The 27,536-nt window shown below is 41.9% G+C and overlaps 4 protein-coding genes across 5 annotated transcripts; all 4 read left to right on the top strand.

Annotated features, from left to right (window-relative positions):
* Positions 1 to 1,794: 1,794 nt before the first annotated feature.
* Positions 1,795 to 9,168, top strand: LOC128753994 (lipopolysaccharide-induced tumor necrosis factor-alpha factor homolog). 2 transcript variants are annotated; one of them, XM_053856266.1, is made up of 6 exons: positions 1,796 to 1,988; positions 4,528 to 4,602; positions 7,270 to 7,366; positions 8,466 to 8,525; positions 8,592 to 8,739; positions 8,812 to 9,165. In XM_053856266.1, the coding sequence occupies exons 3-6, from the start codon at positions 7,279 to 7,281 to the stop codon at positions 8,915 to 8,917; spliced, it is 402 nt and encodes a 133-aa protein (XP_053712241.1). In that variant the 5' UTR covers positions 1,796 to 1,988; positions 4,528 to 4,602; positions 7,270 to 7,278; the 3' UTR covers positions 8,918 to 9,165. The 2 variants fall into 2 exon arrangements, with proteins under 2 accessions (XP_053712242.1, XP_053712241.1); XM_053856267.1 differs by lacking the exon at positions 4,528 to 4,602 and having other exon boundaries at positions 1,795 to 1,988; positions 8,812 to 9,168.
* A 3,705-nt stretch (positions 9,169 to 12,873) lies between these two features.
* On the top strand, positions 12,874 to 15,376 carry LOC128753995 (LITAF domain-containing protein-like). Its single transcript, XM_053856269.1, has 5 exons — positions 12,874 to 12,898; positions 14,629 to 14,725; positions 14,840 to 14,893; positions 14,969 to 15,116; positions 15,179 to 15,376. The coding sequence occupies exons 2-5, from the start codon at positions 14,638 to 14,640 to the stop codon at positions 15,279 to 15,281; spliced, it is 393 nt and encodes a 130-aa protein (XP_053712244.1). The 5' UTR covers positions 12,874 to 12,898; positions 14,629 to 14,637; the 3' UTR covers positions 15,282 to 15,376.
* A 3,893-nt stretch (positions 15,377 to 19,269) lies between these two features.
* On the top strand, positions 19,270 to 21,433 carry LOC128753988 (cell death-inducing p53-target protein 1 homolog). The gene is made up of 5 exons (XM_053856260.1): positions 19,270 to 19,297; positions 20,469 to 20,571; positions 20,680 to 20,733; positions 20,809 to 20,968; positions 21,034 to 21,433. The coding sequence occupies exons 2-5, from the start codon at positions 20,478 to 20,480 to the stop codon at positions 21,179 to 21,181; spliced, it is 456 nt and encodes a 151-aa protein (XP_053712235.1). The 5' UTR covers positions 19,270 to 19,297; positions 20,469 to 20,477; the 3' UTR covers positions 21,182 to 21,433.
* Positions 21,434 to 23,285: 1,852 nt separating this feature from the next.
* On the top strand, positions 23,286 to 27,021 carry LOC128753989 (lipopolysaccharide-induced tumor necrosis factor-alpha factor homolog). Its single transcript, XM_053856261.1, has 6 exons — positions 23,286 to 23,303; positions 23,435 to 23,488; positions 25,696 to 25,805; positions 25,884 to 25,943; positions 26,019 to 26,211; positions 26,291 to 27,021. The coding sequence occupies exons 3-6, from the start codon at positions 25,715 to 25,717 to the stop codon at positions 26,394 to 26,396; spliced, it is 450 nt and encodes a 149-aa protein (XP_053712236.1). The 5' UTR covers positions 23,286 to 23,303; positions 23,435 to 23,488; positions 25,696 to 25,714; the 3' UTR covers positions 26,397 to 27,021.
* The last annotated feature ends 515 nt before the right edge of the window (positions 27,022 to 27,536 follow it).

Here is a 27,536-nt window from a genome sequence, read left to right as displayed (position 1 = left end):
TGGCAAATGATAAGGGCCAGTCTCAACAGCCACACAAGTGCCATTCTCCACCACTCTCTAGCCATCACTGACATGCAGCAATCCAACAAGAAAGCTGTCATGCAAAAGCATTTGTCATTCTGTCCGACCCTGCACTCAACCCTCCTTGTCCTTGACATCCCAGCAGCTCGGCTTTTCACTCCTTCCACTCTTTCCCCTCCTCTTTTCTCTGTTAATTTGCTTTTCAAAGTGTTCTGACATTTTTACCTTCACTTATTCATAAGGTAAATCTTTCTCATTTTTCCCAGTTCTGTTTCTCTCCTTCAGCATCCTCTCCAAGTTTCTTTTTTGATGCAGTCCTCTCCGTTCAACAAGTCAGGCCCAATGTTTTTGAGTTTGCGTCATCATTTCCTTCGTTTGATTATGTCTTTTCCTTTGATCTCTTCTTTGTCTTGGACAACTCATCAGTCTTTGTACCTGCCTCAACTCACAAACCTTCTCTGCCTTGTCAAACCAACATCTCTAACTGAGTCAAACACATACATTACATCAGAATGTGAATCAGTGGATCTGTGAATTTTTTACAGGCAACATAGGCAACATCAATACATCAATTTAATTGAGTTTGACTCAACCGTATACTTGCTTCCGTCTTCAAAAAAAGGTTCTGTAGGTCCCTAACCATTGAGCCACCCAGGAAGATCTGAGAAGGTCGCTCAAGAGAATAAAAGAGCAGCTCCGTAAACAGCAGTAAACACGTTCAGTATTTGTGACCGTTGAGTCACTGTGTGTGGGGAGAACCAACCGCTGCCGACTGGAACTGTGACGTGGATCTGAATGGAGCCTACCGACAGAGAAGCAAGGAAGCAAAGTGGAGTCCTGTCATTTTATTTAGTTTCTTTATGTATTTTTCCATTACCCCGAACCACCATATTGTCCACTGATAGGCACTGTGTCTCCTCTTGTTGTGACGTTTCCACTTTGTTTTATCCGGTATGGTCACGTGACATTTCTGACTTGGAAGACAACCTTCCTGATCGGGGCAGGGACAGGCTCTTGATGTGCGTGGGGTGCTGGGATATGACTGTACTTTTCTTAGATCTTCTTAGCAGTTTATTTAATTGGAATATATTTATTTTATTACCCCATAATTGTCTTGATACATCAAGTTTTTGCTAGCATTTTTTATTTTTCATAAGGACTTGAGTACTGAGTTAAATTTTAATGACAAATATTGCAGTCATGAGCTAATGGTTTCATGTCATCTGACAAGGTTTAGGTCTGTAAATAAATAAACATAGATTAGATATAGATATTTAAAACAAATTCAATCAAGAGTGCATCACAAAAGTACTGTACATTTTGCAGAGCAGTTGAAAATCTCACAGACCTCGTACCTCTAAAGCGGCCTGTCATTTTGACTCACCATCGTCATGGTAAGTGACAGTCAGAGCCCTGGTGAGTAATATCTGGCATTAATAGGTGAAGAGCTTCCTGCTTTCTAGGATGTAACAGTCATATCTGCCATTGGGGCTTTTCCGAAGAACGCTCTGATGATGAAGAGCTGAAGTGCTCCTTAAAACTTAAGTGTATTTCACCTACAAGTAACAAGTTAGAGAGCGCAGTAGTGAAGAGAGCGAGCTTGTGAAGAGCTGTAGGACATTTGGGAGCAATAATATAGACATAGAAAGAAAAAGAAACAAAGGATCCAGCAGGGGGAGACAAAACGTCTGCAAGAAACGTCTTCTGCTTATTGGCGGAGTCACAGCTGGAGCCTCTGTTGTGAGAGTTGGGGAACAAGAGAGTTTCACCCACTCCACCACAGCTCACACATGTAACCGGACGAGGAAGCGTGTGTTCGTGTCTGCCGCACAAGTGTATCTTTAAGAGCAGAGAATTGCGCGATGACGTCATCGTGTAGTTTCTTATTGTCGATGAGAGCGTTTGCAGGAGTTTAGATGTGGCTGTATCCGCACTGACTGCCATCTTTATCATCCTTTGAAAACAAGGTATGTAAGTCTATCATGTGTACAAAAATAGTGTTTCCAAGGCTGTTCAGATGTATGACTGGCTAACAAGTAGTGTCAAGTGCAATGTTTTTAGATTGTGGTTGACGTATATTCGTTCTACTTTTGCCACATGTGCGCGTGTGAATGTGGGTGATGAACTTCATGTGACGACTCGTGTTGTCCAGGAACTCTGTGACTTCTATCCGACCCTGGTTAGTTGAGGCAGTGCGTTATACTTCATTCGATGTGGTTTTGGATGGAAATGAAAATAAACTTTTTTTTTTTTTTTTTTTTTTTTTTTAACGAATTCATGAAGCAGACAAGAAGTTTTTTCTACTTGCGGTTGCAACAGAATAAATAAATCAGGATTTCGATTGGAACAATTTTATTTTCCGCGGAGTGACGGGGACCGTACGTGAGCTATAAATAGCTACTCGCGGGTAACGACGTTGATAACTACGTGACTAAATATCATTCGGAATTCATAACTTTTAACTGTTGATCTTCAAAGGGCCTTTATTTTGAAATGGCACTTAGGACAGAGTTCTAACTTCCTCTGTGCATTCCTAGGGTGCCCTAGTTTACTTCTAGAGCAGTGGCATTGGTGGCAAACTATGCGATTCTGTAAAATATCATCATGAATTCATAACTGTTATTCATCAAAATTCATGATATTCAAAAGGCCTTTATTTTGAAAAGGCACTTGTGACATTTTCTTAAACAATGCACTGTATTTTGGTGTCTTTTACTTTGAAATCAGCGTCGCATATCCATTACTGTAATACCCGCAATACTTGTGCGATGTTGAATTGAGGATTTACGTTTTGGTGCAGGCTTGACCGCGGTACTCAACCGGTCTCATTGTGTTTGTCGTGTCGCTCACTTTTTTTTCCCCAAACATGACTGTTTGATCCTGGTAGATGACTCTATCTTGTTCGATTGTGCAAAGTAGGCCAAGTACTGGGACTATGTACAAAAGGGTCATAAAATGGTAAATCACTTTTCAGTCAAAGTGGCACACTTGAACCGACTGGGACCGCGCCAAGTTAATATTTTCTTATTAAGTGTTCACACTTGACACTGCCAAGCGACTGTGACCTTTTGAAGAAACCGTCTTCTGCTCCACTCTGACACAACTGTAAGGTGGATTAATGTTACAAAAGGTCATCATAGGTGGAAAATACCAAAGGTATCAGAGACGAAAAGCTTTTTGTGTTATGTAAGGTGATGAGTGAGTCTTATTCATCGAAATCAAACCAAGCCAAAATATATCGTTATACATATATAGTTATATAATATCATAATTTTAAGATACGGATTTTCACCAAATGAGCCACCAATGGCTGCGATTTCTGGTGAAGTTGCTATTGAGATGATCGTTTATACTGGACATAAGACAAAAAAGTGAGAGCAATTCCGGCGAAATGTCAAATATTCTTCAAAGATTTGACTAGCGTTTAACTTTGAAACATAAACAATAAACCTTGCTGTCATCAGATCCACGATCAACACGATTTACATGGCTTAGCTCCACGTTTCGCTTTGTCCTTCCCTAAACTAAACTAAAGGTGTGGCGTGTGTTTCACCTATTATTCATTGTTCTATTCAGTGGAGTGAAGACGCTCCAGTCTGCAGCCTGGCTCACACACACACAGACCAGGGCGATGTTATTGGTGGCATGTAACGTAAAAAATATATATATAACACGTAAAAAAAAAAAATATATATATATATATATATGTAAAATAAAACAGCGCACACATTTCTATCGACGCCGCTTGATGTTTCAAGAAGGATCGCGGTAAAATGTATGAATTTTAAAAATCCATTCACAAGAGACATACGCCGGACGCAAACTAGACAGACAGAGATGTGCTTTAACCGCTATACTGCCACTAAGTCACGTGACCAGCTGTTCAGGTGAGCCTTACATGTTGGTAGGATGTGGCTCTTTCCAGCAACAGTGAAACTATGTGGCTCTTAGCCTCTGACTGGTCGGCCACCCCTGCTTTAAACAGTACGTCATACAATGATATAAATAAGAATGAACAATTTTTCAAGGCATCTTGAAATATCAAAGGAAAGGATCTGTATTCTGTCACAGTTCGGCATTGCATGCGTGTGAAACATCATCTCACCCACTAAGCTGCACATCACATGAAGCAACTCTCTTAACACCAGGTGAAGTCTAACATGGGGAAACTGAGAGTTTAGTCGAGTGCGCGGCCCTACAGGTTATGATGCTTCAGGCTTCTATGGTAATGAATGAATAAACAACAGACAGGTGAGTCATGAACTGACTTCACAGGAAGTGCATTAGTCGTCATTGCGCCGTGTAGAAGGATTGCTGCTTCTACGTTGGGTCACATGACAAAGGGAACTGCAGTACTGGTGAGCCTCTTCATCAGAAAAGTCTAGCTGCATCCTGCTTTTGCCATGCTGAAAACAAGAGCCCAGACTAGCTCCTTACCTGAACTCGCCACCTGATAAATTTGGTAACAGACTCCCTTTCATTTTGTGGCTCCGCCCCCTGGCACAGCTTGACAACTTGGTGAACTCCTGTGTCAGAGAGAGAGGCTCAGACATCTGATCCTTCAGCCTCCTGCGGATTCAGGTAAGCACCGTTTTGTCAGTCTTAAGAATGAAGTGAAACATCTTCACTTATTTGCCAAAATATTTATGGTCAACAACTGGACATACTGGAGAGGTGCTGGGAGAAAAACTGTGTTGTGGCTTGACGGAACATTGAGAGTGTGTTTTAAAAACATTCACTCTCGGTTATGTTTCCTTGTCATGTTTGTTGAGCTATAGGGCAAATTGAACTTTATTTGCCTGTCTGTGTGAATCAGGAACAGTGCTGTTAATCAAATATTGTCTTTGTGTTTTCTGACTAAAAGCCCCTGTACTTTGTTGAGTGTTTGCAAGTGAGTCCAGGAAACATCGATCTGGTCGTGTGTGCGTCATTTACCATAAGGTCATGAGCTTGCCAAGTGACTGCGAGTGAAGACACTTTTGACTCTTGATTCGCCCTTAAGACACAAGAAAACAAGTTTGCAGTGACGCAAATGATGGAGAAAAAAGAACACTCCTCCTACAGTAGATCTCTTCCATCGAGTCACTCCTCTTTCCAGGAGTTGTGAGGTCAGCCGGCTGCTGACGGTGAAACCCACACAATGCAAAAATGTTGTCAGACCAGGCCGTGTTTGAGAAGCGTGTGGCTCCTCGCATTAGTTTCGTCACTTTGCTCTACAACCGGATCTACGAGTTCATTCACGCCGACTGAATTCTGGTTTTAGCAAACAATAATATTATGCGCTGAGGGACGTCATTCTTGTCATGTACTTTACAGGAGTGTCAGAGGGGAAGAATTCACAACGCAGTCCCAGTGGCTGGCTGATGACATAGATATCCTCGGCAATTTCCTTTATCAACATAGCGGGGAGACGCGCCCTCTGTTGATATGAAACGTAGTGGGTGTCTCCTCCACTAAGGGGTAACTTAAGCATCATACTTCTTAAGCGGTTTTCTCCTTGGAACATGTATCCACTTGAAAGTTTCCAGATCTTTTTTTAAGCATAATCTTTTGAGTTTGACAAGAGTCAACATCACACTGTTGCACTTCATGACTCGAGGGCTATTGATTTGTCTGTCTAATATGGAACCTCTTGTTGTTGTAATAGTTTCCAATGGTGATGTTTTTCTTCATCTTTTGTTCTGGTTTGACTATGCTACTATTTATACTCTGAACACGAGAAGATAGCTGGTGGTCAGGTTAAGGGTAGTGTGGTAGTGAAGACTGTGTCAAGACCAGAGCATACAGAGACCAAGACCAAACTGAATCCAGGACTATGAGAGACACATTTATTTTGTAGTGTAAAACAAACAGGACACATTTTTCTAAACAAATCCAGAATTAAATGTTTTTATTGGAACTAAATTGGATTGTGTCTTGTAGTCAGTTTGGTCTCTGTCTTGGTGTGAGTATGCTCTGGTACTTGATAGCAGCAGAACTGAGTCATGACACATCAAATTCACAAAAGCAGATAAGTCACTGACAAAACATTTTGGAGAAAAGTAATGAAACACATAAACAATTTGTCCTTTAGAGCAGGGGTTCTTAACCGTTTTGATCTCGGGGCCCAAACAAATGGACCCGGGGCCCATTCAAATGATAGAACTGACTCATGACTCTTGATTTCATTTGTGGTCAATAACCATATTTAATCTACTCACACGTGAACAAACCATAACCTTGTGAAATGACATAAAACCATGTGATCATCACAAAGATTTGTCATTGAAATGTCCAACCAGCAGCAGAACCAGGTGCAAGTCATATTCCTCAAATTTACTAAAGAAAAAAAGGAAAAAAATACATTTGATGCAAATTGTTGAGAAAATTGGAAAAACTGAATAAAATTCTAAATAAAATAAATATAATAAAACCATGTCTAAATATCATAACATAAAATGAGATGATAAAAGAAGATGTAAAAGAAGTGTAAATAAAAAATAAAAATAAATAATCGCCATTTCAAAATTGCTTTGACAGGTGCTTTCATGAACAGTATTTACTGTTGGGGGAAGCATCACTTTCTTTATCATTTTTTTCTTTTCAAGAAATTCTCCATAGTTGTTAACTATCACAGATTTGCAGCTGTCAAGTCAATTCAATGACACTCTACTCCCACCATATGTGGCCAATGTATTAAAGAGGAGGATCTCGCGGCCCTTCGTGACCCAAAGGTGTAAAACAAAAAGCTTTTAGCAGCCCTCTAAGGGGGCACTCGCAGTCCAACCATGAACCCTATGGTTAAGAATCACTGCTTTAGAGCAATACACAGATAGATATTGCATAATAAAAATATGCGACAGTATATTTCTACATTGTGATACTGATTTTATTAAAACATTTGTTTAAAAAAAGACCTGAGATTTCGAATTTCCAGTCTCCATTGTGTCTTTTTTATTCTTGTATTTTGGATATTTCCACTATAGTCTGAGCTCAAACTGTGTAAAAAGTACTGCAAAGCTATGTTGAGCAGTAAAGCACCATCTATTAAACAGTGACAGAGAAGAAGATGCTATCTGAAGTTTGTTTGTTTATAGCATTTGTGCTGCTCCCATACAAAAGACTATTCAAAATGCTAGTTGCCTACGGCTTTGAATACCAAATAGTTTCCATGTGAATCACAGGTGAAAGTACAAGCAAGGGTGGTTGGATGTGAGTACAATGAAACCGTCCAACAATTTATGTCTTTCCCGCTTAAATGTTTCTCAGATTACAACAATGGAAAAGACAAATCAGGTGCCCCCATCAGAACCCGCACCACCATACCCGGGACCGCCGCCTGGGTACAGCGTCGGGACGCATCCAGGTAGGTGGAGATGAAAGCAGGGCTGTCAAGAGATGACCATTTTTAATGAATAATGTGATGCATTGACAGTAGGGCGATAACTTATAGTACACAATATAGCGCCAAACACAATCTCCACGATGACAATTCTGCATCTCACGCTAAATTCGATGAACACGCGAGTCACTCGCTACATTGGACCTGCACCCGTGAACATGACGAGACCGCGACGAAGAAGGGAACCTTTGATGATGACTCTGGTCGACTCTGAGTCTCTGGACCTGTGTTTATTTTATTAGATGGAGTGGTCCTCATAGGTCCTCTGACGCGGTCGTCTGCCTTGGTTCACATCAACACACTCAGCTTTCCCGCTGCGCTGGCACCTCGGCCAAACACCGTGGTGAAAAAGTTGGATATTGGACGGTATTGGTGGCGGCGTCCTCTTCCGCGTCCCCATTAGGGTTCACTGATCGCGGACACACTCTCACAGGCAGCGCTAATGCTACACCCAGGAATCAGTTAGGGACCATCAACAAATTCTAAAACGGTCAAAGTATTAGTGAAATTTTCAATAAGACAAAGAAAAACATCCATTTTAGGAGAGAGAATTGTGAAGGAAAGGACTTAAATTATCATTTATTCACTTGATTTCTAATATTTCTTATGATATTTCTGCATCTAGGAAATGTGTCCAGACTGGTCCAAGTCAACTGTTCAGAGATATCAGATACTGCAGACAGACGGCTCAATTTAACCCCTAAATAAAGCTGGCAGAGCAGCTTGCAGACACCAGCGGCTTCTAACAGAGATGTGAAATTTCTCATCTCTACACTTCGTGAACTATTATATTTAAACATAAATAAATAATGATGTTGGAGACAAACTCCACAAATTACTTTCATCATGAAACAGTTTCAAGAGAGACTGTAGTGTCCAACACATGGAATAGAATGAAAATGGATTTATCGTAATAATTATTGTTATCGCTGAAACGACATTTATTTAACATTTATGGCGATAACTTTTGTTGCCCGTATCGCCCAGCCCTTATTGACAGCTCTACTTGAAAGTTCATCAGCATGTTTCAGTCATGTGCTTCACTTCTGTCTCCCCTTTTCAGCACCAGCTGTTGCTTACACCTACAGTGTGCCTCCACCTCAGGTGATACAAACAACAACAAGTAAGTCATCTCCTGTCGAGTCCATGGTGTGAGGACGTGGAATGACCCGAGCGTTTCCTTTCCAAGCGTCACAGGTGGTGATGGTGCAACCGCGGCCCAGTGTTGCGTCCGGACCGATGATCTGCCCGAACTGCCAAACCACCGTGGTCACCAACGTCCGCTACATCAACGGCTTGCTGACGTGGCTGATCTGCGCCATCGTCGGGATCTTCCTGTGAGTTCCACACACACACATGCTGTTCTGCCACCCGCGGCCACCCGCGTCAATATGATTCTGCCTTCTCAGGTTGTGGCCCTGCTGCCTGATCCCCTTCTGCGTGGACTCCTGCAAGGACGTGGAGCACACCTGCCCCAACTGTCACAGAGTCCTGCATGTCCACAAACTAATCTGAGCTCACTGATCTGAACATACACCTCTGCTGCCCTGACACGGAGGCCACCAAAGACACTGAGCTCATCCTTCCTCTGGACTCAAGCCACAATACAAACACGCAGATTTAATCTTGACCCCTGCGGGTGCATGTGATGGATAATCAACTCTGTACATGACTGACATGTATAATGTAAATTTGTCATTAAAAGGCCATAATTTGATTAAATATCCAATCACTGTGTTAGAAATAAATTGTGCATTTTTTTTTTACTCTTGAAGTGCTGAAGTGTGTCTGGTTAGCGGCAGAATGAAGCTAAGACAACCTCATTTCTGCCGGTTCCTTTACAGGGGTTTAACTGTCCAAGAGGTTTGGGATGTGGACTTCTGTGAACCATCGGGGCTCACACAGAGAGGGGAAACTCAGCAACCAGACAATGAAAGTGAAATAGAATGGTTGTGGCTCATAGCACTTGCTGGAATACCTGACTCACGCTCCCGGCCCCAAATCTGTTTTCTCGTTTCTGGAGCTTTGGTTTGGAAAATCGCCACAGTTCAGGTGCGCCAATTCACGTTTGCCCTTCACGCAATGTCAATTTCAGCCGCTAGATGGAGGTCAAACCACCAACGTCACGAGTTGCCGCTTAACTGTCAATGACGAGTTCGTCTCAGCGGGAGGAAACTAGAGTGGAGAACCCCCAAAATGACGTCACAATATCCATATTCACAAAAGTGCATGCAGTTTAAGAAGTTTGTCCAGACCCTTCGTCCATGAATGTGCGTCAAAAGCCATCTAGTTGATTTGTCCAAATCTAGGCAGCAAAATGTTTTCATGTTATTTATTCAGTCCATGACTGCCACGCTCGCGCACGGATATTTTGAAGGGCAGGCACTCGAGCCAGGAGAAGGGGAACCCCTTGCAAATTATTATTGTTATTATTAATAGTTGTAATTTACCAGGCGATCTTGAGGTTTCCAGAGGTCTTTTTTATTCGCACGCTTTCCTCGCTGGGATCAATACTGACCACGACCCCTAGTGGCTAAACAGTTGAACTTGTCACATCACAACCATAGTATTATTCCGCAACGCTAAACAGTCCCCCAATAGCGCTTGCTTACACTACGATAGTATTCTTTTGTTGCTGTTGCTGTTGCTGTTTTTGTGTCGGTTCGATTGGATTTACAAACGAAGCATGCCCTCATTATTTTACAAAGTGACTGGACACCTGACTGGGGCTAAATAAATCTAAACTAAAAAAAAAAACAATTCGAAAATTTGACTTAAAAATACGGAATTGAAATTATCAGCTTTAATGAGACCATTGTGGCAAAAGGATGTTACCCACATCAAACCAACATCTGTTTATGAAAACTCAAGGGCACATTTATGTGCAGCGAGCTAAATCTAGGCATGTAGTGAGCAAAATATTTGTATATTAAAAATGTGTCATCTTTCCAGACGTACACCTGCAACCAGACTGTTGTGGCGCATGAGTTCATGAAAGCCATTCTTTTCTGAGTTGTCTTGGCTCAGTGTATGATCCTTCTGTTGTGGGCAAACATCCTTGAATTATTTCATATTCCTGGTGTCTTTCATTCTATCAATATTTTGGGTCAGGCCTTCCTATCTTCCCAGCCCAAAATCTATTTTTCTCCAATATTGTGTGTATTATGTCACATTGTATGTAAACTAAATCATTATCAAAATTTGTGTGATCTTTTTTTACTTTCTGTTTTGGCGTTAATATTTGGGAGCCCCTAAAAGGACCTGGGAAAAAATGGTGACTAACTTGTGCACACAAGATACTAACTTGTGTGAGTATTGTGTTAGTAGTTAGATTTACAGGCGACAGTTCAGAAACTGCTTGATTTGATTCGACACCCATCTCAATACAATAACCACTAGTTCTTAGTTCAGAAATACCAGGATCCTTAGATGTGAGGGACATGTTACATGTTTTCAGGTGGCTGGGTGGTAAAGTAACTGAAATTAGTTCATACATTTGCTGTAAAAGCACCCTGTTGGGAATAGTTATTGTGAAGCTCTGTTTTAATTAAGAAATGGTTCCAATGACTCGACTGCTCAAGCATTGCAGGTGAGTTATCTAATCTGTTGCTGACAAACATTTATGACACATTTCTGTAATTACATTTACATACTGCATTTATAATTGACACAGTTTAAAAAGTGCTTTTACACGTCCTGTATAAACACAAGTTATACACAGGTTTGGGCTGTTGCCTTTACTATTTCACTGGACGTTTCCATGGATGCGTATTGGACAGACTTTACAACAATGTTTTGACAGCATCTCTCCGGAGAATATACAGGTCCACAGCCTGATAAGGGTCTGAAGTGGGACGGTGCCACAGTAATATTCCACAGCTCATATACATCTGGGTCACATGGTGAAATGCTCGACTTCACAGATGTAGTCTGTTGTTCCAATGGATGCATTGCATTGGGTGGACTACTGGGAACATTCGGGTTCTTAGCACCTCAACGCTCACCTCATGACTGGCCACATATTTCAACAGATATGACAATCATCTGATTATGTCTGTCGTTTGATGTTATCCGCTGGTATTCGTCAGATTATTTACGGTATGTGCAGAGCATAATGTTGGTTTGGGGCTGGAAAAATTCAGAAATGCATAACTTGTGATATTTATTTTTCTCATAGTAACAACATGCAATATCATTTTAAATACTGACTAGTTATTTGAATGAGAACAGGCATTTGTTAAGTATATATTTGTGTGTACACACATATGTTCAGCTATGTCTCTGAGTGCAGGCACACTCACCTGCATGAAGCAGTATTGGAGGAGGTGTCAATTGAAGGGAGAAACTGCTGGAAGTCTTGTACGTGAGCACTTTCAGTTCCGAGATTGCCTCGTACGACTCTTGTGAATCCCCCTGAGCGATGTACTGCTCCAACGCAATATCCTCCCATCAGCTTTGGGCCGCTGTTCGTGGTGTACACGTTGAGCCAGATCACTTTCCTCGAAAAACCATTGCTTTAGGTGCTTCGTAGAGTCGCGACGCCAACTTTCAATTGATGTGAACGGCCGACAGCAAGATCAATTTCTAGATGACGGTCAAAGATCAATCATGGACGTCACTAATGGCCTATTAAATTTGCACTTATTTTGCAAGTGATTTAAGCGAAGCTGAAAGATTGGTGAAGATTGGTCAGTCTGGTTATTAACATATGTATAACATCACTCAAACTGTCTAAATTCCTCTCAGCATGTATCAGGACAGTGGGAGGAAACTAGAGTGCAGAATTATTTTCCTTATTCTTATTGGCCCTAATACGGCGTCTGACACATGCGGCAAGCTGTCAAGATTCGCTTTTATTTGGCACCACTTGCGTTTCGGCCTCCTTCCTCTTCCCTGTTTTGTTGGAGCTTCCCTCTTGGATATGGCACACAGCTGGAGCTGATCCACAGATCCTCATCCGCCCTTTCTGAAGCACCTTGGTTCCAGCGGTGAGTGCCAGATCGAACCAACTGTAGGGAATCGGCTTCTGCGTATCATTCACCTCATTCGCACACTCTCTGTGTTTTTCCGATCTCTTGGTTTTTCCCTGGTGCCTGAGTTATATAGTCGTTTCTATTCTTTGTTTGCTTCCGATCTCCACGTGCTTCCTGTTTCCTCTGATTTTAGTTTTGTCCCTCGCGAGTTCGTTTTGACGACCGCTTTCTGTTTGGATTCTTCGACCTTTGTGTGATTATTGTGAATTCTTTGTTAAAATTAAATACTACTATTTAATACTCTGATCTCCTGTGAGTCTTATTCATTCAGGCATTTGGGTCCCACTCCGCTCGAATCGTTCCACAAGCACCGACAATCTCTCTCCGATTGGTGCTCCGCCCACCTGTACACACCCATTATTCCTGTAGCTCCACCTCCTCAGTCTTCTATTTATTATACGAACTTCACAGTTAGTTTTGCTACTCGGCAGTGAGACAGGCAGGAGGTGTCACTTGGTTGCAGGTAAGATGTCTTCATTTCCATGAACGAACTTGTTTTGGAATCATTTGTCATTTTTCGCATTGAAGAGCAGAGGAAGAGACAGTTACTTTTGATGTAGAAGTCCTCAATAGTTGCACTGCACCGGCTGAACGGAATTAAACGTCTTGGTCCGGTAGATCTGATGTATTTTCTCTCTCCCTAGCCGTGAGTTTGACAAACCAGATTCATGTCTATGTTGTTTAACAAAAAAAAAAAGATATAAATATTTACAAATCCAGTTTGCGTTTCAGAACGTCAGAAGCAAAAGTAGGCTATAAATCTAAATCTAAAAGTATTGGCCACATATTCCAAAGGCATGGTGAACATTTTACAATTTACAAAACATTTTACAAAACGATGAGCGTGGCAGCAACTATGCTACGGTTTTTAATGAAACAACAATACAATTTGCAAAGTTCAAAGATGATCCAGAAAATTTTTGCAAGAAAGTATTATGCAGAGACTGCGAAAGATGAACGTTACGGCGTTACCAACAGCACAGCCACTGAACTTGATATTATTTGATTCTCGGGACCAAGGATGCAGAGAAGCAGCGATCAAACCAACCACCTGGGACAAGGGTTGGACTGGCATAAGTTTTTTTTGTTTGTTTGTTTTAGTTTTTTTGTTCCCTCCGGTATCAACTTCAGGGTTCAACTCACAAAAGATCCTTGTCTTTTCTGTGGAGACTGCACAAAAGGACATGGATCAGGAAAAACTCATGAACTCAAAGCGCATGGCAAAATGAGAGGATCAAAAAGGGGGTTTGTGACTTTGCGACAGAAAGCATTAGATCGAAATCTGCTTGCATTCCACTGCATCTTGCATCAAGAGGTGTTATGTGCACAAACATTCCAGAGTGTATGGCGGTGATGAACCATGAACAAGCATTGAACCACCGTTGATTCGGTGCATTGCTTGAGAGATGCTATCAAAACATTGTTGTAAAGTGAATATTCCGACGTCCTGCTAGTTCATTAATAGTATAATGAAGTTACACTTGAGGTAGCATGGTACAACAGAGCAGTCACGTGGTGCCTCATTCTCTACAGGACGCACTGCCTGGAAGATAAACATTGAACCATGAAGGCTCATTATGTATTTGTAGCCAACTTTGATAGAAGGTCAATATGGCTAATATAGACGCATACAGCATGTGTTGCCTTCATTACAAGGCTTATATAAGGCTTTTACATTTTTGCAGTTTGTTTTTTGGTCCAATATGGCTCTTTCAACATTTGGGGTTGCCGACCCCTGAGCTAAGTGTTCAGCTGAAGTGGCTACTGTGAAAAGGTAACAATCATTATGACCACATAATGCTCTGGTGCAATGAATATTAATGTAATGAGCACATTTATGTTTAAGAGGGACGTTCAGTTCGCAGTTACTGTATGTGAACTAGTCAGTGCTGTTGCTTATCTGATGTCTATGGCATGTGGAGAATTTAGAAAGAAAGTCAGAGATACGTAATATGTGGGTTGTTCTTCGGCTGGCACATACTGCACAGCTGGCAAGGAAACCTTCACTCAGTCCAGGTAAGCAGCACAATACACTGTGGAAATAATCATGACGCCTGCGATGAAGCCTGTCAGTTTCCAATCTCATTCTTTGGCTTGTGTAGTTCTCAAACTGAGAAGCCCATGTGATGCGACGCAAAGTCAGTTTTTGAAGCTCAACAATAATCCGGCCTGAAATTTCCTCTCATTTAACAGGTACACAACATGGGAAACAAACTGACCACGACTCCAGCGACAATATCTGATCCTCCTCCTCCTTACAGCATCAGTGTGCCGACACTCCCTCCAAATGGTGATGAGATGATATTGGGAAATATTTTAGCTGGTGTTCATTGTTAAAGGGCCACAGACACGGTACATTATTAATGATATAGTAATATATACAGTAGTTTTCTCCTGGTTCCAGTGCCACAACCTCTTTATGACAACATCAGCCCACTACCTCAGACCTCGAAACCCGGTAAAGTTCTAAACAGTGTCCCTCACAGGTGCATTTTCTGCGTCTGTTTAACAATTCTGCTCTTCCCTGTGGCAGCGGCTCAGGTGGTGTCGACGCAGGCATTGCCAGAGGAAGCTCCTGGAATGATGTTCTGCCCTTTCTGCCAGACCACAGTGGTCACCACAGCCAAAAGTGTCACTGGAAGCCACCAGTGGCATATTTGTATTTCCCTTTCATTGGCATTGTAAGTAGCTTTCTGAACAACCTGCAAATGAGCAACGTCTGATTTTTATTTTCCCTCACCAGCCTCTTCTGTTTTGCCTGGATCCCATTCTTGGTTGATGCCTGGAAGGATGTGGAGCACAGCTGTTCCAGGTGTGGGCGAGTCATACACATCTACAGAAAATGACGAGGCAGTCTGAGCTGTAATTGTACACCCTCATGTTAGCACTTGGTGGTGATCAGTGAATATCGCAGTTGCATTCCAATAACAGTAACACCATCTTCAACCAAAATTTCTATGTTAATGTTAATGTTAATTTCCATAATCACGTTCAGTGTCTCTGCTTCGTTCTTCTGCTTCATTGAAGAAGAGAAATGTACTATTGAACACTGTACTCAGACTGTGCAATATAAGAACCCTATGATGGTCATAATTATGTGCGGGTGAAATATTTTCTTGAGTACATTGTGGTGTGTGCTGAGTGCTGATGGCTTTGTGAAGTGAGCTTGAATAAACAAAGTGCTGAACCGCCTCCTGGTCCTGACCACAGATGAGGAAGGGACATGCGTACACTGTAGCTAGCTCAGCTCACTCCTCCCATGATGCATTGCTCCTGACTGATCTGAACCAGACCAACACTCTGAATGACAAAATGCTTAAGAAACAATGACCCATAATTGACCTCTGCTTGAATGAGGCAGTTTAATAGAAGCGTCACCTGGAGAGACAAACAATGCAAAACTCTTCATTAGTATTGTTTTTGTCATTGCATGATTATGATTTCCGTACGTGGGCTGTTATTTCTTTTTGATAGCTCACATTACGGTTCCATTAACAGTACAATGTGCAGATTCAACTCCACCTTCATGTTCACTCCAACACGATCTGTGGGACAGCATCTGTGAAAAGGGAAAATAAGCCCTGCCGAACCAGGTGAGGAGCTTTTGCTCGCATTAGAAAAATCTCTGATAGTCAGACACGATTTTATGACATAAAAATACAGGATGAAACAGGGCGTGGTCTTCAGTTTTCTTAATTCTCTAATAATATTCCTCCTGTTTCAACCCCAGCTTAGCATCAAAAGCAGCGGGGGGTGTCAGTCATGTGACTGAAATAACTGGTGGTACATTTTTAAATTTACAACAATACAGTTCATCTATATGGTCACACAGTTTTAAAAAATTCTGTGGACCGAAAAAGAGTTTTAATGGGCAGTGAGGGTGGATGGCTGTTTTCTTTATTAATTTTTATAACATTTAATCTTTGTGATTCATTACTGTATATCTATATTCAAATTTCTAGGTATTTCTATCCAATTAAATTAACTCATTTATTCTTTGCCAAAAATTACACATTTATTGTAATTACCTAGATTCCCATGTGTGTTTTATGACTATGGTGCTGCTGTGGCTCAATATTATTTCACTATATTTATGCGTACAGGAATAATGATATTTCACTTATAATTATATTAGTGAAATTATCTTGTGTTATTGAATAAACTGCTTAATAATTCTTTGTCTAATAGAGCTAGAATCCAACAGATGCTGTGATATTGGGTAAGGTGACCTTAGTTTGGCCCTGTATGCGTGGGGTAGAATGTGTGGGGTGGAAGAGTGAGTTGAAAGGTAGGAAGCACCTGGTATGAGGACCAAGGGAGAGCCATACAACCACTGGACCGGTCCAAACCGCCGGATCTGATCCTGAGTTTGGACTTTTCTGGGAAAAGTACCTACCATACAGATTCCAATACCGATACCTATATGTATGTGACTACACCGAATCATCGCTTCTAAGAATGAGTAACTTATTCGTTATTTATTTACTCTGAAAAAAAAAAAACATGTGGAAGACACATTAAAGGTGTATTTCCCTACACCAGTGTGGACCACCTTTCATTCACTGCAGTACCTTGAACTACAAAGATATGCTTTTGAAATTTCTGAGGGAGACGTAGTGCACCATCTATCCACAAGAGTCAGGGTGTTGCTGTTGAAGGGATGCAGGCTTAGTGTTCTTGGACCCCGGTGGAAGAATAGAGAGCAGTTAGACTGACCCAGGAACCGTAACATGTGGCAGTCTTGAGGTGAAACTCGTTACTGTATGATCAAAACTATAGGAAAGGTAGCTCAGTTCTTTACAGCACAGCAACCACCAGAGGGCGCTCTTTGTTCCCTCCTGTCATAAGCTCAACAGATGACCGCAAACCCAGCCTTTGTTCTTTCTGATGATGCACGGATTGATGTTGATGTCGGTGACTGGAGGATGAGGCGGAGCCAGATCCTTCCAATCTTGTGAAAAGTTGATAGTTTCTTGCATTCACTGTTCCATTTTTTTTCCACTGAACTATTTGGTTACTCAGTTTTCGGCTTGCATCTCAACATTTTTGTTAGTTTGCTTCTAATTTCGTTCCTCAGTTCCCGTCTCTCGTGCCTGTTTCAGAGAAACAGAAACACAATATGGTGCGTGCAGGTGAGCAAGACAAAGACTGAGGTGTGGCAGAGGAGCCCAACCCTCTCTCCAAACCCGCCATCGCTGTCAGCAGCCTGGGTCCCGTAAATGACTCCAAAATGAAGTGGCAACACCCTGATTGCACTTTCTGTTATTGTCACTTGGCAAACTCATATTCCTGCAGCTCCGCCTCTTCTGTCTTTACATTTAGACTTAGTTTTGACACAAGTGAAACAGTGAAACAGACAGGGGAATTCACTTGAACAAGGTAAACTGCCTTCACTTCAATGAACTCACCTGTTTTGGAATCATAATCATTTGTCACTTTTCATGTGACACATTGACGGGCACAGGAGGAGTAAATGTTAAAGTTGTTAAAGCAAATCATGTGGTCAACGTTAAGTAGGTGATGGTAGATAAAACTTCATTTCAGTACTGATGTGCCAAAATGGCCATGACCGAACAAGAGGCCGGTGCTCAGTCTTTGGTTTATTTCTGGTCAACTGACTTTTTCATAAGATGGTATTTTTATAGTTAGATTGTTGTGTGTTATTGTTTTTTCTTTCTGTCACTCAGTGTTGCTGTTAGTTGTGTGAGTGTGTGCGTTTTCTCATTTTTGTTGGAGTCAGTCATTTGTGTGTTGCTAATATTCAGTGGTGTCTGCTACCTGAAGTCACTTCCACATTTTTACTCCCACTATTGTGGCGTACATTTGTCTCAGTGTTTCCTCCTCGTCTGTGCTCCTCCTCAGGAGTTAGGTGGAACAGTCCTTGTAGATGATCCGGTAGCAGTCCATTAATGGCTCTGATCATGACCCGCAGTGTTTACGTCTCTCTCTCTCTCTCTCTCTCTCTCCAGAGCAGGGCTTCTTAACCTTTCTGATCTTGGGGCCCACCTTTCCCAGAACAAATGGGCCCGGGCCCATTCAAGTAATAGAACTGATTCATGACTCTTGATTTCATTTGTGATCAATAACCATATTTGATCTACTTACACGTAAACAAACCGAAACCTTGTGTAATGACATGAAACTATGTGATAATTGCAAAGACATTTGTCATGGAAAAGTCCAACCAGCAGCAGAATCATCTTCTTTCCTTAGTCGCAGCAGTTTGCTGCATTCAGTGCACATCCACCCATAACCATGTAGCTGTCCAGAGTACTGAACTCGACCAGCTCTGCCGGCTCTACCAGGAGTTCTACTTATGCTGGTAGAGCACCCATGCACGGAAGAGTCTCTTCAGATGACTCTCACTTATTGACACGCCACGCCGTTTCAGCAATGCCACAGTTTCACTCATGCCAACTTCAGTGTAGAATCCATTGAATTTGATGCAAGGTTGTATGTCTGCCATTTTGCCCATCTGCCGATAATTTGTCCCTTTAAGGGCAGGTTTGGGCAACCCGGTCCGTTTTGTGTTTGTACTTTCAGATTCCTCGCTCCTCATCTCCCGGTTTGGTGACACTTATTTCCGTTTTTGTATACATCTCCTGGTTCGGTGACACCCTCAGTTTTTTTTTTTTTTGATCTCCCGGTTCAGTGACACTTTCTGTTTGGATTCTTTGACCTTTGTTTGACTATTGCGAATTCTTCAGCGTCAACAAGCTCTCTCCGATTCGTGCTCCGCCCACCTGTACACACCCATTATTCCTGTCGCTCCACCTCTTCAGTCTTCTATTTATTATACGAACTTCACAGTTAGTTTTGCTACTCGGCAGTGAGACAGGCAGGAGGTGTCACTTGGTTGCAGGTAAGATGTCTTCATTTCCATGAACGAACTTGTTTTGGACTCATCAGGAAGAGACAGTTACGTTTGATGTAGAAGTCCTCAACAGTTGCACTGCACCGGCTGAACCAAACCGGGATTAAACGTCTTGGTCAGGTACAGTACATCCGATGTATTTTCTCCCTCCTTAGCTGTGAGTTTGACAAACCAGATTCAATATAAATATTTACAAATCAAGTATTGGTCAAATATTCCAAAGGCATGTTGAACATTTTACAAAATGATGAACAACACATCGACGATGAGTGTGGCAGCAACTATGCTATGGTTTCTAATGAAACAACAGTAAAAAACAACAATAAAAGTTCAAAGATGATCCAGTAAATTTTGGGAGACTTTGAATCTAATTTTACCGCGAAAGATGAACGTTACTGCGTTACCAGCCACACAGCCACTTAACCTTCTCGGGACCAAAGATGCAGAGAAGAAGTGATCAAACCAACCACCTGGGACAAGGGTTGGACAGACCCTAATACTTTTTTGTTTGTTTGTTTCAGTTTTTTTTTGTTCCCTCCGGTATCAACTTCAGGGTTCAACTCACAAAAAATCCTTGTCTTTCCTGTGGTGACTGCACAAAACGACGCGGCAGTGTTGTTGACTTCCTGTTATTTATTGTTCCTCATGCTTGGCAAGGAAAGTCAAAGTTTGGACCAGGTCACCTCTGAAGTTCCAATAGCAGCACACTGTAATGTTTTCTGATTTGGGATGGGCTGTCCAGAGTGTCCCCTGGCTCACGTCCTGTGTAGCTGGGAAAGGCTAGCCTGCCACGGATGAATAAATGTTGAGGCACAGTGAAGTGTATTTTAAAATGTGCAATGGAGCACAGTGAATTACAGTTCAGCTGAAGTGGCTACTGTGAAAAGGTAACAATCATTATGACCATATAATGTTTGTCTGTTTGAACGAATATTAATGTAATGAGCATGTTCAAGTCAGTCGGCAGTTATGTGAACTAGTCAGTACTGTTGGCTGTCCAGTGTCTCTGGCATGTGACTTGTTGCCTGGCAGCTTTCAATCTCGTTCTTTGTGTAGTTCTCAAACTGAGCAGCCCATGTGATGCCACACAAAGGCAGTTTTTGAAGCTCACCAATAATCCAGTTTTAAATTGAACCGTATTTTTCCTCTCATTTAACAGGCACACAATATGGTATACTATCAGACCACGACTCCCCCGACAATATCTGCTCCTCCTCCACCTCCTCATAGAAGCAGTGTGCCAACAGTATTTCCAAACGGTGGTGAGATGATAGAAAATATTTTAGCAGTTGGCCATGGTTAAAGGGCCGCAGACACCGAACATTATTCATGATATTGTAATATGTACAGTAGTTTTGTCCTTGTTTCAGTGCCACAGCCTCTTTATGACAACATCAGCCCACTACCTCAGACTTCACATGCCGGTAAAGTTCTAGACAGTGTCCCTCACAGGTGCATTTCTGTGTCTGTTTAACAAGTCTGCTCTTTCCCTGTGGCAGTGGGCCACCCTGCCACAGGTGTGGTGTCGACGCAGGGGTTGCCTGGTGAAGCTCCTGGACTGATGTTCTGCCTTCACTGCCGGACCACAGTGGTCACCATTGTCAATCGTGTCCCTGGAGGTCTGCAGTGGCTTTTCTGCTTTATCTCTTCAGCACTATGGTAAGCCATTTTCGATACATCAACCTGCCAATTGACAACTTCTGATTTTTACTTTCCCTCACCAGCCTCTTCTGTTTTGCCTGGATCCCATTCTTCATTGATGCCTGGAAGGATGTGGAGCACAGCTGTTCCAGGTGTGGGCAAGTCCTACACATCTACAGACAAATGAGGAGAGAAAATGAACCAAAGAGGAATTGTACGCCCTGGTGTTAACACACAGCTGTGAGCAGAGAATATTGAATGTGGATTCATTGTTAAGAGCTACTGGATGGACATATTTTCTTTCTGTAGTTTGTTGTAACTCCACCCTCCAAATAAAATGCCCTGGATAAATGAGAATAAGACTAAGAATATAGACTCTTATTTCTGATCTAGGCCGATATTAATAGATAGAGAGAAACAGGTCACTGACAATGAAATATCTGAAAAACTTGACGTTGCCACATGTTCATCAATTCCTTTGTGATTAATAAAGAGCAGTGCATCGACTGAATTTCTTTGCTTCACTCTTCTGCTACTGTATCTAACTGAAGTGTTAGACTTGTTGGAGTCATGTGTTATGCACAGTGGATGAGTGGCGTGCAATGTTAAGTTGGTCTTACAGGAGTGTCTATTGGTTGGTGTGAATGCTCTTCTCATTGGCTGAAGAAGGCGTACGCGACGTGACGTGTGCGTGTTGATGTTAGAAGTGTTATGGAAGCCAGAGAAGCTTACTAGCTTTTGACCGTGCTATTGCTGTTTTTGTCTGGAGTACTGCACAGTTATTTTGTTGTCACGAAGAAGGATCTCAATAAATCCCGTCACAAGGCACAACTGTGGATAATGTTCTTGCATCGGGAGACACGTGCCAACTACATGCTCGACTCCCATAATGAAGTGTGTTTTGGAAAAGAATAGACGGAACCACACTTACAAGTCTGTGAACTATAATAGCACATTCATCGTCATAGTCATTTTTGGGAGGCTTACTTTTAAAGAGTATTCCACGACAGATTACAGAACACATCCCCCAACAAGTGTACTGTAAAAAAGCCTTTTAGCTAGGAGCCTTTTAAGCTAAACTGCAAAACATGAAAAAATTGGAAAGAGTGTTTCCGGCTGCAACAGATTCTAAACCCTGTTGTAGCAGTATCTTGGATATCGAAGTCCCTATGTTTGTTTATCGGCATAATCTTGCGCTTATCCTCATCTCGCGAGTTGCGACACGCACGGCATTGCAGCACACTGTTATTGATGGGATGTCTCCCGATGCTCCCCGGTGCAGTGCAGCAAACTGTTCTGGGGAGTGCAGGATCCCACAGCGCCTGCCAAATGCTAGCAAAATAGCTTAACAAAATTCATTTATTTATTTACTTTTTGAATGAATGAATGAATGTATAAAGATGTGAAAGTTCAGAAAACTATGACAGATACAACGGGATGCTTATCTTGCATAAGTATATGAAAGCAGATGAACAAAGCTGGAGACATCTGGCTTGTAGTAATGGAAAGAATCATTCTTCGACGCCCTATTTTCAAAATCCGGGCTATTACTATAAACCGCCATCATTTTAACATCAGTTTTTCACGGTTTACAAGTCTCCCTGAACTGAAAATATATTGACTATAGAGCTGCAAAGACAAGGACATCTCAAAGTAAGTTGAACTATACTTGCACAAAGACAAATCATTAAAAAGACGAGGTTAAAAAAAGACTGACATTATCCAGCAACATTCCTACTTCATAGGCTTATTTAACCACCAAACAAATGCATGCAGCAAGGTCAGTGCAAAACGTGTAGAGACTTAACTCTCCAAATAAATTAAATTAATAGCTCAATTGCAGCCAATGTGCTATGCTGCTTCACAAAAACATGCCTCGAACGTTTTTACTTGTGACCTCAGTCAGTCTTCAGTCCAGTACAGGTGGTTGTAACGTGCCACAAGCACCTGCTGTGAGTGCTTGTCTGTCATGTGGTGTCGAGTCACTCAGAAGAAACGGAACGAATGAATGTTTATTTCAACCCTCTCACACATTGTATTCTGACACAAACTAAGTTGAAGTACATTACCAATGGCATATGCCATCAAAACAATGGATTTAATTCTAGCTCCATACTTTTACTTAACACAAAGGAATTTGCTAATAAATAAACAACAACTATATTTGGTGACTATACAGGTACTAAGCCAAAAGACAGTTTAGGCACATCTGTCTGTAGCTCGTGAGGAAGTTACTTTGTCATCGACTCCAGTTCGTTTTTATGCAAGAACCTCAGGTAATTTACCGAGCTAACACCTGACACTCAGATACAAAACCTCTCAGTGTTGGTATCAACATTATTCTCATTGCAAGGTAATGAGTAGAAAGCCTCACCAGCTGACTGACTGAAAGTGTGGGCTGTTCTTTTCTCTAGATAGGTCACATTCTGCATTGATTGACAATTTGCAGATCCTGCTCCTCCATTACCTTTTTTTCAACAGCAGCTGTGGGACGTCGGCTGAGAGAAGAGAAACTTTCAGGCCTGCTGAACCAGTGAGGTGAGGAGCTTTTGATTGCATTTGATAAGTCTCTGATCATTGAAATCAATCGATCCCAAAAATAAATAGTTTTTTTTTTTCGAATCTCAAATGGTATTTTTATGCTGTTTCAACCGGCCATGTGACTGAAACGACTGATCCAGTTCATGTATGTGCTTTCAATGCTAAATCTTGAGGACTAAACAAGGTTTTTATGGGTGTGAGTGGAGGACTGTTGCAAATATTTACTTTAAATTTGCAGTGATAAGCGTTATCTATAATAAGATTTTAATTATCTGTTTAATTCGTAATTGTATTCACAGTTCTCTGTATCTATAGTCATATAGGCTATAGTCGTTTATTTATGACTACATTTCCATACCATGCCATATTTATTTATAGAGCACTTGAAAAACAAAAACATCGTCACTAAGTGCTGCACAAAGTGTAAAAACAACATAAACCAAACATGAAAAATAATAAATACAGACACAAAGACACAAAAGGCAGCAGAGGTGGTATCACTAAAAACTGCGCACGTAAAGTTCTAAACAAGATCAGCTAAATTTCACACATTTCTAACATTTTCACGTACTTATATTTTCTCCTGAGTATAGCGCTCCGGTGATTCTATATCATTTCACAGTCTTTAGGGGGCGTGACCACTTGACAGTTGTTTGGATGCAAAGATAAGGCTGCTTTAACACATTCAACACTTAGATCAGTAAACTAGCCCACAATCTTCCGACACCTTTATTGAATAAGCGACTCGTTCTCCTTCCCCATGCTTTCGCTGATCACAGCTTTTGAAAACGTGTTCATACCAGAATGTCGCCAAACAGGATCGATTTACACTAAGTTAAACGTACAGACGATCCTCTTCATAGTTGTCTGACAAAGGAAAAACATACCAACGTGTCACTTTTGCGCTTCTGTTTTCGGAAATTAGACACTGATTCGAAGAGTTGGTTTGAACTTTCTCTCTAGGTGGAACTTGGGTTGGTTCTTTCGATATCTCAGGAAGGAGTTTCTGGATCCTGCTTTTGGGCCGCTGGGTTGTGCATGTCAGAACGAGAGCTGCAATAACTTCATTTGAATGCAAAGGCAGATAGCTTGGAAAGAAAACAATAATTATCATATAAAAAATATAACGTGTATTCAAACTATTCTTAAATAAGACGATGTCTCACTCTGACAAATATGCTCCCTGTTTTTAACGTTTTACAAAATGAAATCACCGTATTTATCTCAACTTTTTAACTTAATGACATTGAAATATCTTGAGCCTGAAGACCTGACAACAACTGAAGACTGACAGGGAATGAAATGACGTCACATCTTGGGTTCAGGCCAGGGGTTTTCAGAAAGGCCCCATGGTTACTGGCAGGCATCAAAATGAGGATTAACCAGCTCTGCAGGGAATTTTTTTTGTGGTATCTGCATGACAGTTTTTTTATAGGCAACATGACAAACGATAACGTGAAGAATCTGCTCAGTCATGGTGGAGGTGTCGTGTTTTTAGCTAGCCTGCTCTTAACATATGTTATAAGTAGAACTTAATAAAAGCATAAAGAGAGTGCTGACCTCCACCAAAATACTTGAAACAACAACTAGCTGGGCTTCCTAGCTCTAACCACTTGTTCCTTTTCATTTATCGGATGTGAATGTTTCGTCCAAGATGTGGCTCGGTGGAAATAAAAACATGCAATATCAGTCTCACTTTAAATCCGTGGAAGCAAACAATTGCAGCCTGTCGAATGGCCTTGGAGTTTTCACACATGCGCTGGCTGAATTGTCCATAGATTTGTGGACGTGGGCTTCTCTTGGAAACCTTTCCTGGGTATCCCTTGCCTGGGATGGACAGAAGCAACCATGTGATCCCATTAGGATCCCTAAGATTTCCCTCCAGCATAGGGGGGCGTATCCAATGTCAATGTGTCAGAGTACATCATTGTACATCCTTCAAGGTCCTCCTTAAAGTTTCTTTATGGTCCCACTCACCTGAAGGGACCACTGTCAGTGCAAGTCATTGAATCCCTGCGTAAGTTCCAGAGTAGGAAACCCCGATGCTGTTGAAGCGCCGGGGAGAACCCTGCTGCGAGTGGAAGTGAATGAATGAATTTGAAGCAATGACAGTAGCTTAAATGTTGTGATGCATCATGGGATTTGGTGGTAGGGATTTTTTTGCCAGTTTGCAAGTCACAGATTGTGGAAACTTCCCGCCACAGCTTCAGCTCACGTTGAAAGATGGACCGGCGACATGAGCTGCCCGCTGCCTGGCCTGCCGGTGCTCCTCCTGACTACAATGTCGGAGTCTATAATACTGTGGTACCACCTGGTGAGTGATAGTATCGTGTATCGTCCAAGTAGGATGTGCACTTGCTCCATATGTCTCTCTGTCATCACATGTAACCAGTCTCAGCAGTAGCTTCAGGCGGGTATGAGCGCCATCTTCCAAACCCTCCACAAGCCAGCCGTATGTTTACAGTATTTTTCTTTATTTAAAGGTTGTTGTGCTTTCAGCACTGTTGATCTGCTGCTGTTGTTGCAGCTCCACAGCAGCAGCCGCTGCCACAGCCTCCAATGCAGCTTCCGGTGCAGCTGCCGCCGCAGGTCAGCAAACTTCCAACCAAGAATCCTGGATACATCTGGTGCTCTCATTGCAACAAGACCGTCATCTCCGATGTCAAGTACAAGCGAGGCTCATTCAGCTGGATCGTCTGTGGCCTGATGGCGCTTTTTCTGTGAGTCAAAGTGGTGTTAAAGAACTCCTCTTCGCATTCTGAAATTGAAACTGGACTTAGGCTCCGTGCTCCTCACCAGGCTATGGCCCTGCTTCCTGTTCGCTCTTTGTTTAAAAACCTGCAAGGACGTGGAGCACACCTGCCCTTCCTGCCAGAGGGTCCTTCATTTGTACAAGCGTCCCTGAAGCCACTGCAGCGGCAGGCAGGAGGACTGCCCTGATGAGGCGCGCAAGGGTGGTAGCAATATTTGTAAATAGATCCTGCATGTGCCTATCAAGAACGTTCATGTTCCAGATAACTTTCATAACCCAATGAAAGACATATACGTGGTTTACCCTCCATCTGTTCAAGTTGTGTCCAGCCTCAAGAGCCATTACTGGAGGTTGTGAATGTTTTCAGATGATGGTGACGTCCTGTGCTGCTTATCTGTTTAGCATCAGCTCTCACAGAGACTCGAGTTGTCTCCGAGTCACTCTATCAGCAATCGCAGGTCTATAACTATGATTTTTTTTGGGGGGAGGAAATTTGTTTAAATGGGTGTCTTAGCGGAGGTCTGCACTCTCTGATATAAATAGATTTTTTTCTTAATGTACAGATGAATGCAACATGCATCTGACAGAATAGAACAATCCATATATAAGACACAAATATAATGCACTTATTATCATATCATGTTCTGCCTTATTTTGGATTTATTGAGTTGCACTTCCTGTTAGCTCCCCACTCTGTCACCAAGGTGTTGCTGCTCACCCGATTCTTGACACACATTATTGAATACTGTGTTCAGTATAAGTTTAATGTTTTTTTATGTATTAAACATCCCTCTTGATGTGTTGTGAGTTATTGATCACTCGCACTTGGGTTCATGACATATCAAACATACAGTGCAGTGCATGTTTTTGTTTTAATACTATCACTACTACTGCGCTCCACTTGTTGTCTCAAAGACATTGCAATAAGAGGTGAGAAATATAACTCAGAAATCTGGGTTTTAACAACCATTGCAAACTGCATTCTCTGTTCATGTGTAATGATTATTCGAGTATCAGTGATACTGGGCCTGGCAAAACTGACTGAGTGACTTCTGGTGAAGGTTGCCAAAGAATGACAACCTGCTGGTTTATCGTCAGGACTGCCACCAGCTCAAAATCATGAACACATTTTTTTTTAATCTCTCTAGTATGTGCTGTAACCTGGAAACAACAGTGACATTTTGTTGGATCAAACCTTCAGGAAGTAATGGGAACGAACCTGGGAAGCACTTGGGTGCTGACTGAGAGGAAGCTTGCTGCACAGCTCTGCAACTCCATCTTCCGCATCTGGGG

The sequence above is a fragment of the Synchiropus splendidus genome, chromosome 2 (genome assembly GCF_027744825.2).
Source record: "Synchiropus splendidus isolate RoL2022-P1 chromosome 2, RoL_Sspl_1.0, whole genome shotgun sequence".
Classification (NCBI taxonomy): domain Eukaryota; kingdom Metazoa; phylum Chordata; class Actinopteri; order Syngnathiformes; family Callionymidae; genus Synchiropus; species Synchiropus splendidus.
Note: the sequence above shows the minus strand (reverse complement) of the source record. Positions and strands in the feature narration are given on the sequence as shown.

Excerpts from the sequence above, each read along its gene's own strand:
- LOC128753994 (XM_053856267.1), top strand. The coding sequence starts at position 7,279 with ATGGAAAAGACAAATCAGGTGCCCCCATCAGAACCCGCACCACCATAC. Across the intron at positions 7,367-8,465 it reads CAGCGTCGGGACGCATCCAG|CACCAGCTGTTGCTTACACC; the intron begins GTAGGTGGAGAT and ends TCCCCTTTTCAG. Across the intron at positions 8,526-8,591 it reads GGTGATACAAACAACAACAA|CGTCACAGGTGGTGATGGTG; the intron begins GTAAGTCATCTC and ends TTCCTTTCCAAG.
- LOC128753995 (XM_053856269.1), top strand. The coding sequence starts at position 14,638 with ATGGGAAACAAACTGACCACGACTCCAGCGACAATATCTGATCCTCCT. Across the intron at positions 14,894-14,968 it reads ACCTCAGACCTCGAAACCCG|CGGCTCAGGTGGTGTCGACG; the intron begins GTAAAGTTCTAA and ends TCCCTGTGGCAG. Across the intron at positions 15,117-15,178 it reads ATTTCCCTTTCATTGGCATT|CCTCTTCTGTTTTGCCTGGA; the intron begins GTAAGTAGCTTT and ends TTCCCTCACCAG.
- LOC128753988 (XM_053856260.1), top strand. The coding sequence starts at position 20,478 with ATGGTATACTATCAGACCACGACTCCCCCGACAATATCTGCTCCTCCT. Across the intron at positions 20,572-20,679 it reads AACAGTATTTCCAAACGGTG|TGCCACAGCCTCTTTATGAC; the intron begins GTGAGATGATAG and ends TCCTTGTTTCAG. Across the intron at positions 20,734-20,808 it reads ACCTCAGACTTCACATGCCG|TGGGCCACCCTGCCACAGGT; the intron begins GTAAAGTTCTAG and ends TCCCTGTGGCAG.
- LOC128753989 (XM_053856261.1), top strand. The coding sequence starts at position 25,715 with ATGGACCGGCGACATGAGCTGCCCGCTGCCTGGCCTGCCGGTGCTCCT. Across the intron at positions 25,806-25,883 it reads TAATACTGTGGTACCACCTG|TCTCAGCAGTAGCTTCAGGC; the intron begins GTGAGTGATAGT and ends ACATGTAACCAG. Across the intron at positions 26,212-26,290 it reads GGCCTGATGGCGCTTTTTCT|GCTATGGCCCTGCTTCCTGT; the intron begins GTGAGTCAAAGT and ends GCTCCTCACCAG.